This window comes from Cimex lectularius, unplaced genomic scaffold (assembly GCF_000648675.2).
Source record: "Cimex lectularius strain Harlan isolate CLEC.00 unplaced genomic scaffold, Clec_2.1 scaffold137, whole genome shotgun sequence".
In the NCBI taxonomy this organism is placed as follows: Eukaryota; Metazoa; Arthropoda; class Insecta; order Hemiptera; family Cimicidae; genus Cimex; species Cimex lectularius.
In genome coordinates this window covers 1151352-1169450 of record NW_019392687.1, presented here as the reverse complement: position 1 = coordinate 1169450, position 18099 = coordinate 1151352, and the positions used below count along the sequence as shown (strand labels likewise).

The 18099-nt window shown below is 32.0% G+C and overlaps 1 protein-coding gene across 2 annotated transcripts in view; it reads right to left on the bottom strand.

The window, feature by feature from the left end:
• Positions 1-3065: 3065 nt before the first annotated feature.
• Positions 3066-18099, bottom strand: part of LOC106664961 (glycine receptor subunit alpha-2-like) — a 77125-nt gene continuing 62091 nt past the window's right edge. The window contains exons 3-9 of one of the 2 annotated variants that reach the window (XM_024225795.1): positions 17338-17405; positions 9339-9568; positions 6459-6541; positions 6229-6393; positions 5925-6123; positions 4351-4639; positions 3066-3876 (exon numbers count right to left, since the gene is read on the bottom strand). In XM_024225795.1, the coding sequence (XP_024081563.1) occupies positions 3649-3876; positions 4351-4639; positions 5925-6123; positions 6229-6393; positions 6459-6541; positions 9339-9568; positions 17338-17405 (1262 nt within the window). In that variant the 3' untranslated portion in view covers positions 3066-3648. The remainder of the gene's footprint in view (positions 3877-4350; positions 4640-5924; positions 6124-6228; positions 6394-6458; positions 6542-9338; positions 9569-17337; positions 17406-18099) is intronic. The other variant, XM_014391073.2, reaches the window with a different exon arrangement.

Here is an 18099-nt window from a genome sequence, read left to right as displayed (position 1 = left end):
GAAAGGTTAGAAAAGTGGTGAGTACTGAATAAATCAAAATAATATTAAAAAACAGAAACAATTCTTGAATTGAAATATTAAACAATGTTTGAAATTAATATTGTCAATTTGAAATTAACAATTTGAAAAGAAAACTGATTAATTTTTGTTTTTACTTTAATGAGATTAAACAAACAAATTACAAAACAACGTTGTGTTAATTAAAACAGATGAAATATTTAACTCTAATGTTGTAACTGATAATAATAAGAAAATCCTTTAAAAAAACAAATTAAAATTGAAAAACCTTATGCGATGATTCCCACTAGATGAAAGTGGGCTGATGTCTTTGATGATGGACACCTTTTTTTCTTTTAGCCAAGGAAAACGTGCCAGTCCACAAAAAAAACAAAACAAAATCCCTAACCCAACAGGCCTTTTGGCTTTGGTGGCTTGTGGAAGGGCTTTGGGCGGCCCTTATAAATTTCACTGTGATAAAACAGTATGAAAAAACGTATTGTAAAGTGATTTGACACCAAATGTGCTACACCCAGTGGTTAATTGAACATTATTATTGTATGACAGGAATTACTTTACCAATTTTACTTTCTACTCTGTAGCAAAGGTAGGAGACCGCAGTAGCCAAGTGGTTGGGGTGTGCAACTCTTATTTGCTATGCTAGGGGTATTGGGTTTGAATCCCAGTAGAGCCCATGGTTTTTTTTTTATGGATTATTGTATGTATTGTAAAGTGGTTTGATTTCTTGTCCCTGACACCCAACAGGTAGTTAGATGATAAGCCTTCCTGTAAGAACTACAAACAACATTTAAGTAAATATAAACAAAATTTATGGGGGTGTCGGTGTCTGCAATTGTTTAGGTTTTGACTCGCCACTCATCACTCTGATTCGAACCCATTCTTACAAATAAAACACTAAAACACTGGCATCCCAAGGGTTGATATTACCTCATACTTGAAATTGCAAAAAAAATAAAACCTGTCAGCAGTCTAACCAGAATCCTGATTCTGTTGTGGTTACCCTAATAACTATTCCTTTGTAAGTCTTGCAGATGGCCCTTCTATGAGTCTGCATGACTCATGTTTGACTCATTAAGGATCCATTTTTCGATATGTCCTTTTTTATGGCAATATGCTAGGCCATGGCTAGGCTTCTGGGGGGGGGGGTAGAGAATTCATAGAGAAATGATGAATGGTTGAGTGAGTGCAGTGTTCAATCCTTTTAAAAAGATAGTTCCTACTCATAGTAAGTTGTTTTCCAACGATCCGAGCTAAAAGCTCAAAATCTGGATCGTTGGAAAACAACTTACTGTGAGTAGGAACTATCTTTTTGAAAGGAGAATTCATATAGAATCCTTTTTTTGGTCATGTACACTTTCTCATTGCCTCTATGCTCCGAATGCCCAGCGATCCATACCATGGTCATTGGTGTCACTGACTTCTCCCAGGCATTCCATACAATTCCGTAAGCTTTTTGTGTTTACCTCGCATGAGGCTAAGGCCTTAAGTGCTGCCTGACTGTTAGAGAAAATGGCTATCTTCCTGGAATGTGTTCCTAGCCTTTTTATTCCTCTGGCTCGGTTTCAAATTGCTATGATTTCAGACTGGAAAACTGTTGTGTACATGGCTCCCTATATGGATCCAAAGAATGACATCCATCAGTTAAGAGACACATAATTAAGCTAAGAAAAAAATGTTTTGTAAGCACCAAAATATTTATTGTTCTCAAAGTAATAAATATTACTAAGTCTGATTAGATTTAGAATTAAGTAATAACTATAAAAAAGTTAACTAAAACTTGGCTTGTATGGACATTGGTACAGTATGGAAAAAACTTTCATTTTTACTTGGAACTTTATTTAAATAAATAATTTTTGACGATATTTGCCTAATAACCAAAGTAATTAAATTTTTTTATTTCAACAGTAAATACAAATATAAAACTATATAACATATGTACAGACGGGAAGATTTTCTTTTTACATTATAAATTTCTAATAATTGCTAGAAATTTTGCACTACATAAGAAACCATAAATGCATGGATAAAATTATAAAAATTTGAAATAGGAAATAGCATTTTAACATTTTAAAATTATCACAGAACATTGTGTATGTTTCTTGACAGGTAAAATACATAGTATTTCTCATGATGTCTCAGGCACCTTGCTATGTTAAACTGTTTTTTTCCTCTGTAATTTTCATTTTGGCGAATGTATAGATTTTCGGTTGGAAATTGTTTTTATTAAGAAACACTTTGTCAGTAGAAGCACTAGTAAAAAAGTGGACGGCTAAGTCATCACAATTGGACTACATGTAAAAACAAACAGGCAAAAATAATAATTATTATTGATAGAATACTTATAACTGTATCCTTTTGATGTCGACATTAATAAAACAATGCTGAATAGTAAATTACTTTTAAGTATAATTATTTTCTAACACCGAGAATCTCTTATTAATGATTTTGTTTATTTAAATTTCACCTATCACAAAATTTGGCATAATCAAATCTAAACTTTTGCAAAGTGCGTCACAGTTTTGTTTGACGTTTTAAAATTAAAACAGATTATAAATGGCTCATTTCATTTAACAGAGCACAAGTAAATTATGAAAATCGAAAGTGAAATTTTATGAAAACTGATGTTTATTGATGCGGTAGTAAATACTGTGACCAAATGTTTAACAGTCATTTATTTTTTATTCTGACGAACATTTTCTATAAAAAATTCATAATACTTTTAGTATTTTCTCAATGGTAATTTTAGATCAAACAAAATAAATAAATAATAATAATAATAATTTTTTTAATGTAAAGTCTTGGTTGAGATTAAAAAGTGAGTGTAATAAGCGGGATTCGAACTCACGACCTTTGGCACAGGCCGAAGGTCATGGGTTCGAATCCCACTCGTTACACTAACTTTTTCATCTTAACCAAGACCTTACACAAAAAAAAAAGAATAATTAATTGAAATAATTAATATGGTCAATTAAGACCACCAAACATAATGTGATTAATAAAATAAATCAAGCTAAACATTTAAAATACATTTTCAATTAATTTTGTTTCATATTGGCTTAGTTGGAGTATTTGTATTTTTTATGGTAATCCTCAAACTTTTAATGTTTTGCACATTTGAACCTAAACACAACTTTGAGAAAAATTTAAACCTTACGTTTGTACTTTTTAAAATTTGGCACATAGGGTCAGAAACCCCTTCCTCATTCTAAATACAATATCTACAATCTATAATTTATTCGAATTAAAAGAAAAGTTTTGTAGCAAAAGAATTGTAACATTTTTAAGATCGCTTAGTGTGACATTTATTACAATATGTGTCGATATGTGCGCGTTAAAATCTTTAAGTGTTTCTATTGAAAACAATATGTGAAAATATTAAACTTGATAGATTTATGTACAAAAAAGTCTAAAATATAAAATCTGTAATGAAAATCCTGGAGATCTTCTTTAGCATTTGTACAAATTGCCAGAAATCAAGACCACAGAAAATGGTCTTTACAAAACCACTGTAACAATATGAACAGCGCTTTGATAATTTCTTGCTTAGTTCCCTGTTCTCTTGGTCAATTCTATACCAATACAAATTCATATTGGATAAATTACTGAGAGGTGAGAGTTAATTGGCCTGGGTCATGCTCCTGCTCTTTTTCTTGATTCGCTAATATAAGATATCCAGTAGGTTACTGCAAAAAGAGTGAAACAGAGTGGGAAGAGGGCTAGCGACACCTGGTCAATAGTACCACGCTGTGAGCCAACGTAAAGTATCACGTGTTGTGTGAGCAATTGAAATTTCTGTTTCCCGGTGATTCCCCGGCCATCTGGTCCAGTGCCGGCTTCAGGATTACCGTCCACTTCCAGCTGAAATAAATAAATAAAATTAGAAAAAAATATGCTAGGTGATGATTGTTGATGATTATAGTGACGATGAAGTGGAGATAGTGGATACTTATGGTAGATATTTCATTGAGGTGACATTTTGGAAGACATATTTCCTTTCTCAAGGCTATGCCTAGGAACACAACACACATTTATGATGAAATAAAAAAAAAAAAAATCATCAAACTAAAACTATACTATAACAAATATTTTAATTTCTACATTAATACAAGTTTAAAATGAATAGCTTTTTTAGTTTGTATTAATTTAGAAATTTGAATACCTATTCTAATTTATAGTTTTAGTTTGATATATATATTTTTTTTTAATTTCATCATGAATTTGTATTGTGTTCCTAGGTGTAGCTGTGAAAAAGGAAATACATTTTCTGAAACGTCGGCTCAATGAAATAGAGGTTTCTTTGTAAATTTAAAAAAACAAAAAAAATATTGTTACCCCAGGCGCATTGTTCTGTGATGGTGAATTGCCTTTTGAGAGGGAGTTTGTGTGACCGTCCTGCGGTGAGACTTTTGGATGTGTGAAAAGCCTGTTCATCCTTTCCTTGTTCAAATGGCTGTTTAAGTCAAACTGCTCCACCTCCTGTTTTTTGTGCCTCCAATGCTTGTCGTACCTGATGCCGAACAGCACGATGAAGTACTCGAGGAGGGCGAAAAAGACGAACAGAGTGCATGAAATGAGCCATACTTCGATGCACTTCAGCTCCAAGGCACTTGGTGAATTATTTCTGGAATTGATTATACAACAGATGAATAAATTTGGTCTATTCACATTTTTGAATTTCTTTGGATGAATTTTGACCTAGTGGGACTCAAAAAGTTAAATTTTCAATTTTGTCCATATACGTTTAGCGGTCATAGTTGACCATATTAATTATTTAAATTAATTATTCTTTTTATCTAAGGTCTTGATTGAGATAAAAAAGTTAGTGTCACGAGTGGAAATCGAACCCACGACCTTTGGCTTTGCTGAAACAAAAGTGTGTGAAGGGGTAAATATTTTTGATCACTACACCAAAAATTAAAATTTATATTAATAGTAATTAAAATGTTAATAAAGCTTTTAATTAAAGAACAAGACTGGTTAGGGATGGTTAGGGATTATTAGGTTAAATTAAATTGTATTTGTATAATATTTTAATATTATTAAAGTACTGTTTATAAGCTTTGCAATATTTTGGTATTTTCGTCAGAAAAGTTTTTAAGACTGCATACTTAAGCCCACTTTTACTCTCTCTTCTAAATGACCTTTTAGCATAAAAGAATCCGGTTTAGTGGCTTGTAATGTGCTTCTAGCATCAGTTGCTGTATCAATAAATTTATGCCAAAAATATACCGAAACATAGAGCTTTAAAAATCAACTTGCAGAAATCTTAACATAATGGCTTTTAGTGAGGGTGGGACATGATTGGGGAGAGAGAAATGTCATAATTTAAATATTGTCATTGAGATGGTAGGCAACATAACATCATAAACAGCTACAGATTTTAAACCACTTTTATGCCATAAAAAAATTGTTTCTGGTTTGGGAAAATACAGGGTGCTAATCCAGAAATCGTGGGTTCAAATCTCACCCCTGATTCTAATTTTTTTCATCTCAACCTCACTTTGCATACAATTAATTAATTAATTAATTAATTAAAAATCAATTTTTTGTTCTAAATAATTGCATAAATTTAACTTAATAAGCCAGCCAGTATTGGGGCATAATCTTTTAGGTCACAATCCAGTGCTCAGAAAAAAAAACAACTGCAAACTAATGAATTTAATAAAACTTGATTTTATATTTGTTTTTTCTTAATCAAGTCAGATGTGGTTGTCTAAATTACAAAAAGAATTTACACTGCATATTTAAAGCGAAATGATACTTGTGTTTACTCTGAAAGCCAAAATGATACAAAAGTTTAAAAATGTTTCAAATATGGTATAAAACTATTTGAATTTGGATGAGTAACTGCCCCGTAGTTAATAACGCTGATATTCTAGAGATTTGTAGTTTTTAGTTAGCCTTACCTAATCGTATCAAACATGGTAACAAGCGAGAGCAGCGTGGTGACAAGGAGGACCATCCTTCCAGGGACAACCTCCGGCATTACGACGAAGCTACCCCAGGACATGATTACGAAGAGGGTGCTTGGGAGATAGCTCTCAAGTAGGTGGCTGCGTATCTCTCTGCTCATCGTAATCAACATCCGGGCTGTCGAATGATTCCCTTAAAGGGCAAACAGCATTAATTTGATTAAACTCTTTTAAATTATTTTTTAAACATATTTTATTAAGTGCAAGGTGAAAGAATTTAATGTTTAATGGTAATTACCAGGCTCACCTTCACCGTAGTAGATGATGTGCATTTTGTCTTGTATCGGCTGGAATGAGACGACATATTTCGGCAGTCTGTAACCGTCTTTGCCGAAGTCGCTTGGAAAGCTCAGAGGTGGATCATCTCTCCATTTAAAAGTCATGTCCGGAACTGTGTATTTATCTATGAAAATGGAAAATAGCATGTTGTCAGTATCAGCGGTACAAAAAACTTTGTGAGCAACTTACAACTGCTAAAGTCAACTGCACATTTTTGTACATCTAACGGGTACAGAACAAAGTCCATGTCGCATTTTATTAAAACTGTAGCCCTGAAAATAGATATATTGTAAACATAACTATGTAAGAATCTGTTTTTAATATATGTATGTATATTTTTTATAAAGTTTAAATGTAGCTTATGATTGATGTAAAAACTGGCCTTTCTTTTTTTATGTAACATTTATAACTCGCGCAACCTTTAAAGATGTATTGAAAAAGGTCAACATTATAAGAAAATATTTTAACAATAAACTTTCTCAGAACTCGCTTCATACAACGGTGTAATTAGTCAATAGGCTTCTAAATAATTTAAACATGTTCACAAAGAATTTGGCACTTAATGTAAACGTTTTAGAGCTAATAGTTTTTCCTTTACAATTATTAATTAGATTAAAAGTTTTTTTACAACTTTGAGGCAATATATATTTTCAAAAGTTACCACGATCTTGATGAAAATTCTGTTGTCTCAGCTTGAAGTTTTAAGATTAAATATAATTATTATATATTTTACTATTATTAAATGGTATATTTTTTATTTGTCGGTTATTCCCGCATTTGTGTGGAATATTGCAAACAGTTAAATAATAAGCACAACATAAGCTCATAGGAAGCATTCAAGTAGGTGTGCCCGAGGGCCTCAAGCTGGGTCTTACATTATTTAACATGACTGATATAAAGACATCAAATCATCTTTGGACCTCTTACCATAGTATTTTTTATTAATAATTATTCAGAATGGTTTTGAATAAAACACAATAGTTTTCATCTTATTAAAATTTAACAACTTTTAGTGTGGTCTTTGAGTGGTTCAGATTAATTTGAATCCTAACTGAAGTGGTAGGGGAAAATTTTTAGTCATTCTTAGAATGCATTGGAGCAGGAGTTACGCAAGGTTCCTTGCTAGGTCCTACATTAATTAACATTCTTAATAAACAACATTAAAGACATCAAACCACCTTCAAACTTAGCACTGCTTGAATTGTTACCAGAAAGAACTAAATGCTATCCGTAGAAAAAAATGTTTCAAATTCTTCAAAAAGTCGAAAATTAGGTTAAATAGCATCAGAACTGAAGCTATTTTGTTTTCTAGGCATAGGCCCATACAAGATTATGTGATGTTAATAACTGTCATCCCATGGCCGATCGTAGTTAAATTTCACTTGGACAATAAATTTTGTCTTCAAAGTCAATAAAAAATGCTCAGCCAGTCTAGCAGCAATAAACTACCTTTTTCCCATCCACAACAAAAGATCCCACTCAAGTACGAAAATTTTTTATGAATTATGTGTTAATTCTGTAATTATGTATTCATCTTCTGCTCAAATACATGGGTGTTTAAATACAATAAGCTTCAATTTGTCCAAAACAAGTTTTTAAGTATTCTCAGAAATTTTCTAAGCTGGATTATGATTGGCTACATGCATCATGCTTTAAATTATCAATTCCAAACTTTCTTTCCAATAAAATTACACAAACTACGAAAATTACCATTGGCAGATGTAAATGTCTTTGTCGGAAAAACTTGAGAGTAAATCCAAAGCTATCCATATGATTATACTCAGCGGTTTGTTAGACCCATGATAACCTATGAGTCGGCAGTTTGGTGGACAAAGACATTAAAAAAAAATCAAATAAAGGAGAACTGATATTTGATATTTTAATAATTTTTTTAAAATTTTTTAAACAACTTTTAATTAAGTTGAAAATATGTTAATTAAAAAACCTAGTTTTAAACTAAACAGTTTCATCATCTAGCCTTTGTAAATAGCCTTTATTGAAAATATAATCTATTTAGACATTTTAATTTAATGATTTTTCTATTAAAGTAATGCTCACAGTGACATTTAAATTCCACTATAATGTCATCGGTGTCTGGTTGGGGGCTATCCACAACTCCGACCTCAACTTTCACAGGGTAATCGATAAACCTTAATCTTAATATCAAACAATTTTACCAAAAAAACAAAACCAAATTAAAACGTAATTTTAATATTGAACTAAAGGCGACAAAATCAATCCAAACGAATTCTTCATTTGACCGCTTATGAGAATACAATTCCTACATTTGTAAATAGCAAGGTAGTTTTTAATTATAAAAATTGCAACAATGTATAGGAAAGTTTTTGAAGAGTACATTGTTTTGTCAAGATTTTAGGAATTTTTCTTAAATCCAAATCAAAGAGAATCAGATGCAATCAGTTAAAACTGCTGACAGCCATTCATTAACACCATAATGGCTTACAATGAAATAGTGAAATTCCTCACACAGCAAAACAAATAATTATTGATTAACAATTACCCCATACTTATAATTATTGCTAAAGCAAAGATTCTATAATTTTTTTTAAAGTAGTAAATCTCAATTGTTGGTTTATGTAGGAAAATGTTTACAAAATTTCTTTGTTTATATTTTATTATTTTTATTTTTTAAATGACGAATTTGTCCATTGAGTTTTGTTAAACAGGTTTTTTGGTTGAATTTGTATTTGGTTAGAGGCAAATCATATAAAAGATAAATTGAAATTGCATTTCTTGTTATTCAGTCGTTTGTAGGTGTGCTAAGGTCTTTTCAGCCGTGTATAAGAATGGAAAACATTATGGATATTTTTCTTACCTTGAAACTGTACAAATTAGAAAAAAATCTCTCTAAAGTCATAATTTTCAAGGAAGCATCGATTTTGTCTCTATCAACTGTTTCTTCGCGATTTAGGCGTTTCTTAACTTTAAGACGTGAGATTGGATGGCGTGACGACACGTTATACCGATCCGGGAAAATCGTTAAACATTTTCCAGTGGGATCACGCGATTCGCATAAATTGCAAAAAGAGCCATCTGTGGGGTTCTCACCCTATGCTGACTCTCATGGTGTGGTTCCGGTACAGCCTGACGGACGTCATTTCTTGGAAGAGCGATAGGACCTTCATGTCCCTCAATTGGCGTATGTAGAGGTCCGGGACCCAGAACTTCTGCTCCTTTTCCCATGTCAGCTCCAGGTGGTCCAGATCGAGGAGGTCCTCGGTTATGTTGATCCTATGATCTTCCCAATAAACTTGGAGAAACACTTCCAGCGATATTTCCTGCAACAAATCAAACTAATTTTGCATCATGTTCAATCGCAAATCTTCACAGCTAAAAAAATTCAAAAATACGTCCGAAGAAAAAAAAATTCTTTTTAATTCTACATTTTAAACAAATACCCATCGTATTGGAGTGCATCAAGAAAGTGATAAAATAAGTATTAAAAAACAAACAAAAAAACTTGGCTTTGTTTCTCACATAATCTAAAATTTTGACTATCGTGCTTAAAAGTCGTTGTAATTAAAAAAATTAAACCCGTTGGCAGAATTCATTTACATCAAAAAATGCTGATAAAGTGTATTTGAAGGTTTTTTTGCAAGGATATTGTGTTTTCATATTAATACTAATAAAATGTAAAATTGATTCTGGCATGTGTATTTTGAGGGGCATCTTTCACGGGGCCCCATGTATACTGAGCCCGCAAGACCGTTGAGTGGTGCGGAAGTGTTGGTCTTGAGCGCCGTTTGGGCCTACTTACAAACAACGTTACATTAATTAAACAATCAAATAGGCGATAAATTAATTGTTTATACTAAAAGCTATACTGTTTTTAATAAGATCAAGGAAAAATCTAAAATTAAGGATCAATGCTAAATCAGGTCATCTGTTATAAACTGGACTTACTGACAATAAAATATTTCTTGGTGAACTCTTAATTTTTTAAGTAAACTATTTCTATGTTTTTGTATACACCGATTGTAGGTTATAAAAAAAATTTTAAAATGGATTCTGGCATTTGTATTTGATTTCTCTGTGAAGGGATATTTAAGATGGAGGGGGGCGTCTTTCACGGGGCTCCCTGTATACTAAGCCTGCAAGACCGGTGAGTCGTGCGGAAGTGTTGGTCTTGAGCGCCATTTGAGCCTACTTACAAGCTATGTTACACTAATTAAACAATCAACCAGTCGATAAATTGTTGCCTACATTAAAAATCATATTTTTTTTATAAGATAAAGAAAACTTAAAATTAACGATTAATGCTAAATCAGGCCAAATGTTATAAACTAGACTTACTGACAATAAATCATTTCTTGGCCAACTCTTAATTTTTTAAGTAAACTATTTCTATGAATTTTAGTATTCGCAGATTGTTAGTTATACAAAGAAAATTTTTAAAATGGATGCGCAATTTTATTTGATCTCTCTGTGAAGGGATACTTTCGATTGGGGGGCGTCTTTCAGGGGCTCCCTGTATGCTAAGCCCGCAAGGCCGGTGAGTGGTGCGGAAGTGTTGATCTTGCGCGCCGTTACGGCTTAAGTACAAGTAACGTGACACTAATATTATTGATCAATCAACTAGCTCATAAATCACTAGATATATTAAAAGTGACCAAAAAATTTTAAATAACATGAAGAAAATGTGAATTAAAGAAATAATATTAAATCAAGCCACATGGTCATAAATTGGACATACTAACAAGGGATCACATTTCTCAATTGTTTTTCGTAATATTATATAAAAAATATTAAACACGTATCCAAGCATTCTTACCAATAGGCCCTAGGAGAAGAGAAAAATATATTAAGTAATTTACTCAATTTTTGTTTAATATGATTTTCTGATTTTAAATAATCTGTCAATTATTTAAGACTATAAGATAAGAAAATGATATGCAGAAATGCATTAGATGAGATTATATTTAAAAAAATACCAGAACTAAAAGATACTTTAAATAAACTAGGTCAAAAATGTGAAAAAACAAGTTGTAAGCCTCATTTAAAGCTCTTTAATACGAAATTGTTCATAAGTTTGCCGTCGTGTTGTACATCTCTTTTTTTATTTGGAAGGGAAGACTACGGGTGGATTTGAATGAAACTTGTTTTGGCAATACTGTAATATTAGACACGTTTTGGGGGTTCAATGGGCTTTAGTAACCAAACACTTTTCAAGGCCAATTCACAATTTATTCAGTAAACAATCTCTACTTAGATAATTAAACAAAGAAAACAGTTTAAAAATGAAAAACAGTTTAAAAATGATTTTCCGTCTAATTTAATTCACAGTAATTTCGAAGGACCACACCGTAAATTTATCGACCACTGATGTTGATGGTCAATCTGACAGCATCAGTTTAGATTAAAGATTATTTAATCCATCACTATTAAAAGTAGCTTTGTCGGAGATTAAAACGTTTTCGAAGAAACCCCGATTTGACTCTTGCATGACCGTGAACTTTTTGCGTTTATTTTCAGAAGACAATGCTTGGTAGAGATATACGAAAAGGATGAATTTAGAACAGCTGATGTGGCAAAATGGTAGTCGGACGCCCTGACTACACGACAGCCATAAATCCTTATTTTATTTAAGATTAATTTGGAAAAGATACTGTAAAGTGGTTCTGATCCCATGTCAGAAATACCCAACGGGCATATGGCAGTTAAAGACAGGAATTACTTTATTTTGCAAGATAGGGATGAAAATGAGATCACTTCAGAAGTCTTTGTCTTCTCGACCTCGATATACCGCTCGTCCTGGATATTTATCAAATGCCAATATCAGGATCATTGTTCACTTCATGTCACGCAAAAATCTTTCCAATGCCTTCGTTTCCCCGTAAAATTTCAAGCCCTAGTTTAGACCGAACTTCTTCAATTCTGACAGGTCTTGCGGGTTTAGTATACAGGACGTTACATTAAAAACCCCCCTATCGCAAAAATCTCTTCACATAGACAAAATACAAATACCCAAAACGATTTTTAATTGTTTTCTTTGTTTTACTAGCTGTAGATATTAAAAACGTAGAGATTTTTTACCGAATAAGTTGAGAGTCGGTCATAAAAAGGGTGCAAAAAACTTTCAAATACACAAATCACTTCTGACAACTGGTTAAATGATTTTATCCTCATTCAGGGTTTGCTTTTAAATTCACCAGTTCTGTCGTTAATAATTTATTTTTGAGATGTCATTTCAAGGAGAGCATTACGATACGAAAAATGGGACATTTGAAGATGAAATGTGCTTCATTTGGTTTTGATGTAAAAGTTCGATAGTATTTTAGTTAATTATTTAAAATTATTATTCTTTTTATCTAAGGTTTTGGTCGAGATGAAAAAGTCAGTGCGTCGAGAGGGTATCGAACCCACGATATTCCGCTCAATACGCCGCAGCTCTAACCATTTCAGCTATTGAGACTTCGATCCAAATTGATGAAAAATGGTAAATAAGGTTGTAGATTGAGATGAGGTATTGGTGCCCGATGGATCGAAGTCACGATAGCTCAGGTGGTTAGAGCAGCTGGCAAGCGGCGTATTGAGCTGAAAGGTCGTAGGTTCGAATCCTTCTCGTCACGCTGACTTTTTTATCTCAACCAAGACCTTAGATAAAAAGAATAAATAATTGAATTAATAATAATTTTAAAGACGGAAATTGGACATCTAGGATGATGAAGTTCGCTGTGGACCTTCTGAAGTTGATGACTTATTAAAGCAGAGATTTTAAACAAATCAAATTTTTAAATTTTTAGCAACTAGGTAATAAGAATATGAATATTATCCATGTTATGTTAATAAAAAAAGGAGAAAAATTGAATTAAATTAATAGCTAAATATTCTTCCCCCTTTGTATTCTTCGTTTATTATATTATTTGTTTCGGTCATTACACCAATTTCTAAAAGGTAAAAATCCTTTTTACATATCAAATTGATTTTTTTAAATATCACGGATTGAAAAGAAGACAATTTTCATTCTCAAACAGATTAAAAAATGGCGAAAAGTCGTTTCAAACAACAGAAAATCCATTGTAGATTATTTATTTTTAAATAAACCGTTTTACCCGTTAACACCATTACTGATTGAAGACATCCTCACTATATCGTGGAACATCACAGACATACAAGAAACTTTCACGTTGTATTAAATCCCAGACTTATCGGACTCGATGCCGTTTTATTAATAAGACCAGAGTGAAAGTTCATTTAGAAACTTCGACCTTAAATTGGTGAAGTATCACTGCTTCGCTACTTTGCGACTAGCAAGTTTTACGAGAGTTGGCAACAAAACATCCTTGAAAACATCCAAAACATATTTAAAATTGTTTCTATGAAAATGTCCAAAAGGTCATTTTAAAATGTTTGGACAGAAATTTATGAAGAGTCTATTTCTTCTTAATGGCCAGTGCGCAATGTTAGCAATCTTTCAGGCATAAGAAATATATTTTATTTTATTCTTATGGGTTTGCTTATATTTTAAAATATTTTGCTTATTATTAAATATTACCTTTATTTTTAGACCAATTTAATTATATCGATACAAATTTAACATTGACTTTGGTATTTTATTGTGTGTAATTTATTATAATTTAAACAATAATTGTTTTATCGTTTTATTGGTTGAGTAATTAAATCTGTTCCTGTCAGAAGCACATGCCTAATTTTGTAGGTGATTGGCATTACGGTTGATTTGATTGGTTCATAAAACGTGATCTAACTATTTGGATATGTGTATGACCCATGGCAATATGCTAATACTTATTAATCTGTCAGATCAATAAAGTTTGATGTAATAATTAGATTGATTATGTCATAATTTGTTTTCCGATTTTAAGCAAATTTTTTGGTTGCAAAACAAATGAATGAAAAATGCACGTGACTCATGGTATTTCCTCTTGGTCATTTGAATTTAAAAGGAGTCTTGTTTAAAAAAAATTAATCAGAATGATTATCCCATTCGAAAGCTGTTTTTCCGGTGCAGTCGAGTTGTAGAAATAAATTTATATCTCGTTGCATGGCCAGCAGTCGGAATGTTTTATGCAAATCGGACCCCCTCTATAAAATACACAAGCCTCTTCAGACACGCCATGGTTTTCAAGATTTAAAAAAAATAGCTACAAGTTATTTATCGTTAAACCTACGCCTCTGCTAAAAAGATTCAGAACATGCATGTTTTTTTTCTTAGAGTCTTAAATATTTTGATACAAGTTATATATTGGGAAAAAAGCAGATAATTCACAAATTTTAGACTTAAATTAAAAAAATAAAAAACATAAAAATTGCTTCCTATTCCATGATAAATTTAATATTTAGTTTTTTAAACATTAAGAAGTAAACAACCAGTAGTTAAATTTAGTAAATTAGTTCGTGAATTACAATGTAGTGAAAGTTGTTTTAAGATAATTTTCGGGGTAAACCACCGCAAATTATGTTAAAAACCCTTCCACCCTTTTCCCTAAGATTTATTTATTTATATGAAATAATGTTGAAATTTGGTTTTTACCGATCATTTTGGTTTGATTATTTTCGTTGAATTGGTCTCTCAGACACGTTTCGGCACTTCGCCATTTTCATGTATCTTAATGAAATTCACTTATCATATTTTGGTTTTCGGACAGTTGCATGTTTATTCATATATTTCAATGTATAAATTATACAACGAAATAAATCTGTAAATACTAAAATTCATAGAAATTGTTCACTTAAAAAAGTAAGAGTTGTCTAAGAAATCATTTTTTGTCGCTAAGTCCAGTTTATGACATTTGACTTGTTTTACCACTAATCCTTAATTTTAGGTTTTTCCTGGTGCTTATTAAAAATTTTTATAGCTTTTAATATAAACAATTAATTTATCGGCTAGTTTAATTAGTGTAACGTTGTTTGTAAATATGTCCAAACGGCGCTCAACACCAACACTTCCGCACGAGTCACCGGTCTTGCGGGCTCAGTCTACAGGGAGCCCCGTGAATGACGCCCCCCAATCGAAAATATCAGTTCACAGAGAAATCAAATACAATTGCCAATCCATTTTAAATTTTTTCTTTGTATAACTAACTATCTGCGAATACTAAAAACATAGAAATAGTTTACTTAATAAATTGAGAGTTGGCCAAGAAATGTTTTGTTGTCAGTAAGTCCTGTTTATGACGTTTGACCTGATTTAGCATTAATACTTTAGGTTTTTCTTTTTCTTATAAAAAAATATGACTTTTAATATAAACAACAATTTATCGGCTGGTTGATTGTTTAATTAGTGTAACGATGCTTGTACGTAGGCCTAACGGCGCGCAAGACCAACACTTCGGCATGACTCACCGGTCTTGCGGGCTTAGTATACAGGGAGCCCCGTGAACGACGCCCCCCAAAAAATATCCCTTCCCAGGGTGATCAAATACAAATGTCAGAATCCATTTTAAAATTTTTATTTGTATAACTAACTATCTGTGAATGCTAAAAACACAAAAATGGTTTACTTAATAAATTGATAGTTGGCCATGAAATGTTTAATTGTCAGTAAGTTTAGTTTATGACATTTGACCTGATTTACCACTAATCCTTAATTTTAGGTTTTTCCTGGTGCTTATTAAAAAAATTTATAGCTTTTAATATAAAGAATTAATTTATCGGCTAGTTTAATTAGTGTAACGTTGTTTGTAAATATGTCCAAACGGCGCTCAACACCAACACTTCCGCACGACTCACCGGTCTTGCGGGCTCAGTATACAGGGAGCTCCTGAAAGACGCCCCTCAATCGAAAGTGTCCCTTCACAGAGAGATCAAATACAATTGCCAATTCATTTTGATTTTTTTCTTTGTATAACTAACTATATGTGAATACTAAAAACAGTTTACTTAATAAATTGAGAGTTGGCCAAGAAATGTTTTTTGTCAGTATAGACTTTATGACATTTGACTTGATTTAGCATTAATCCTTAATTTTAAGTTTTTACTTGTTCTTATTTAAAAAAAATTCTGGCTTTTAATATATAACTAAATTATCGGCTATTTGATTGTTTAATTAATGTAACGTTGTTTGTAAGTAGGCCCAAACGGCGCAAGACCAACACTTCCAAACCACTCACCGGTCTATCGGGCTTAGTATACAGAGGGTTCCGTGAAAGACCCCCCCCCAATCGGAAATATCCTTTCTCAGAAAAATCAAATACAAATGCCAGAATCTATTGTAAAAATTTTCTTTTTATGGATATTACAATTCATAGAAATAGTTTACTTAAAAAATTAAGAGTTGGGCAAGAAATGATTTATTGTCAGTAAGTCTTGTTTATAATATTTGGCCTGATTTAGCATTAATCTTTGATTTTACGTTTTTGTTTTTCTTATAAAAAAATTACGGCTTTTAATATAAACAACAATTTATCGGCTGGTTGATTGTTCAATTAGTGTAACGATGCTTGTACTTAAGCCGTAACGGCGCCCAAGATCAACACTTCCGCACGACTCACCGGTCTTGCGGGCTTAGTATACAGGGAGCCCCGTGAAAGACGCCCCCCCCATACTTTGACCTTTTGGGATGCGGGTTGCTTCTGCTGTTGATAACCACTTGTTTACCTCATTACGAAAGTACGAATTTTCCTTCCCATTTTACAGGTGTTGTGGTTGTTTGGCTTCGAATAACGTATTGAAACTAAAGGTCTATGTGTGGTAAAATGGGGAGGGAGAATGATCGGTTTTTTTTCATGAGCACGAAAAAACTACGTTTTGGCCCAAAATTCGAGAATAACTCGAATATGGTATAGAAATCGGGCAAAGTGGAAGGTGACCAATTAAAAGCTTATTACAATTTCCTATTAATTGCTATAGGGCGCCGATGTAGGACAATTTCTTTTCTCCATAGTTTAATTTCAAATTTTCTTAAAAAGTGCAAAAATTAACATGTTTCCGAATTTACTGATGAATGAGTGAAGTTAGGAAAACATTTTAAAAAAGCGTTCTTGTTCGGCGTAACATTTTCTAAAAAATGAGACCAAGCGCAGGTCTGTGTTGAAAGGCTGAGAAAATATGCATTTCCAAAATCATTTGAATAATAATTAGCACGTACCTCTTTGTTTTCGTCTACAGCTGATACTCTGTTTATAAAAAGCGAAATTTCCACCACCATATTTTTTGCTGGAACAACCAAATTTGCATTAGATAAAATTATAATAGTATTTAGAAAAAAACATTTTTAGTCAGATCGAACGATAATGCTGTAAATTTCAGTATTTTCGTTTCATATTAAATTTATAATTGCAAAATTACCAAAAATAAAGGTTTTTCTAATCTCCAAGTATGACCTTTAATGAATTTAAAATAAAATTATGTAAAATTTATCTTATTTAATAAATATGTGTGTGACACACGTAGTGTACAGTTAGTTTAACATGTTTGTTACATGTTCTTTTTAATAAAGAAACAATATCTAGGTAACTTTTTTTAAAGCTCAAGTCGACTTAACAGAATCAATCAGACCCACAGAAGGTGTTAAAATACGAAAACGCTTAGACAGACCGAGAAATCAAATTGCAATAATTATAGAACTTAAATTAGTTAAAAACAAATAAGCTATAAAGGTGTTTTATTATTATTATTATTAAGGAATGGAATTAGACAAAATATTGGATCAAATTTCGGCATATCAGGTACTAATAATGCATGTATAAATTTGTTTATAAAATTCTTTTTAAACTCTTAATCACATTTCCTTCCACAGACTCATGCGTCTTCTTCCTACAATGTCTAAAATCCTAGAAAGACTCCATATCCTAGATACTCATAAAATAATTGTCTCTGACCAATTCCGCTTCCATCCCCATCATTCTAC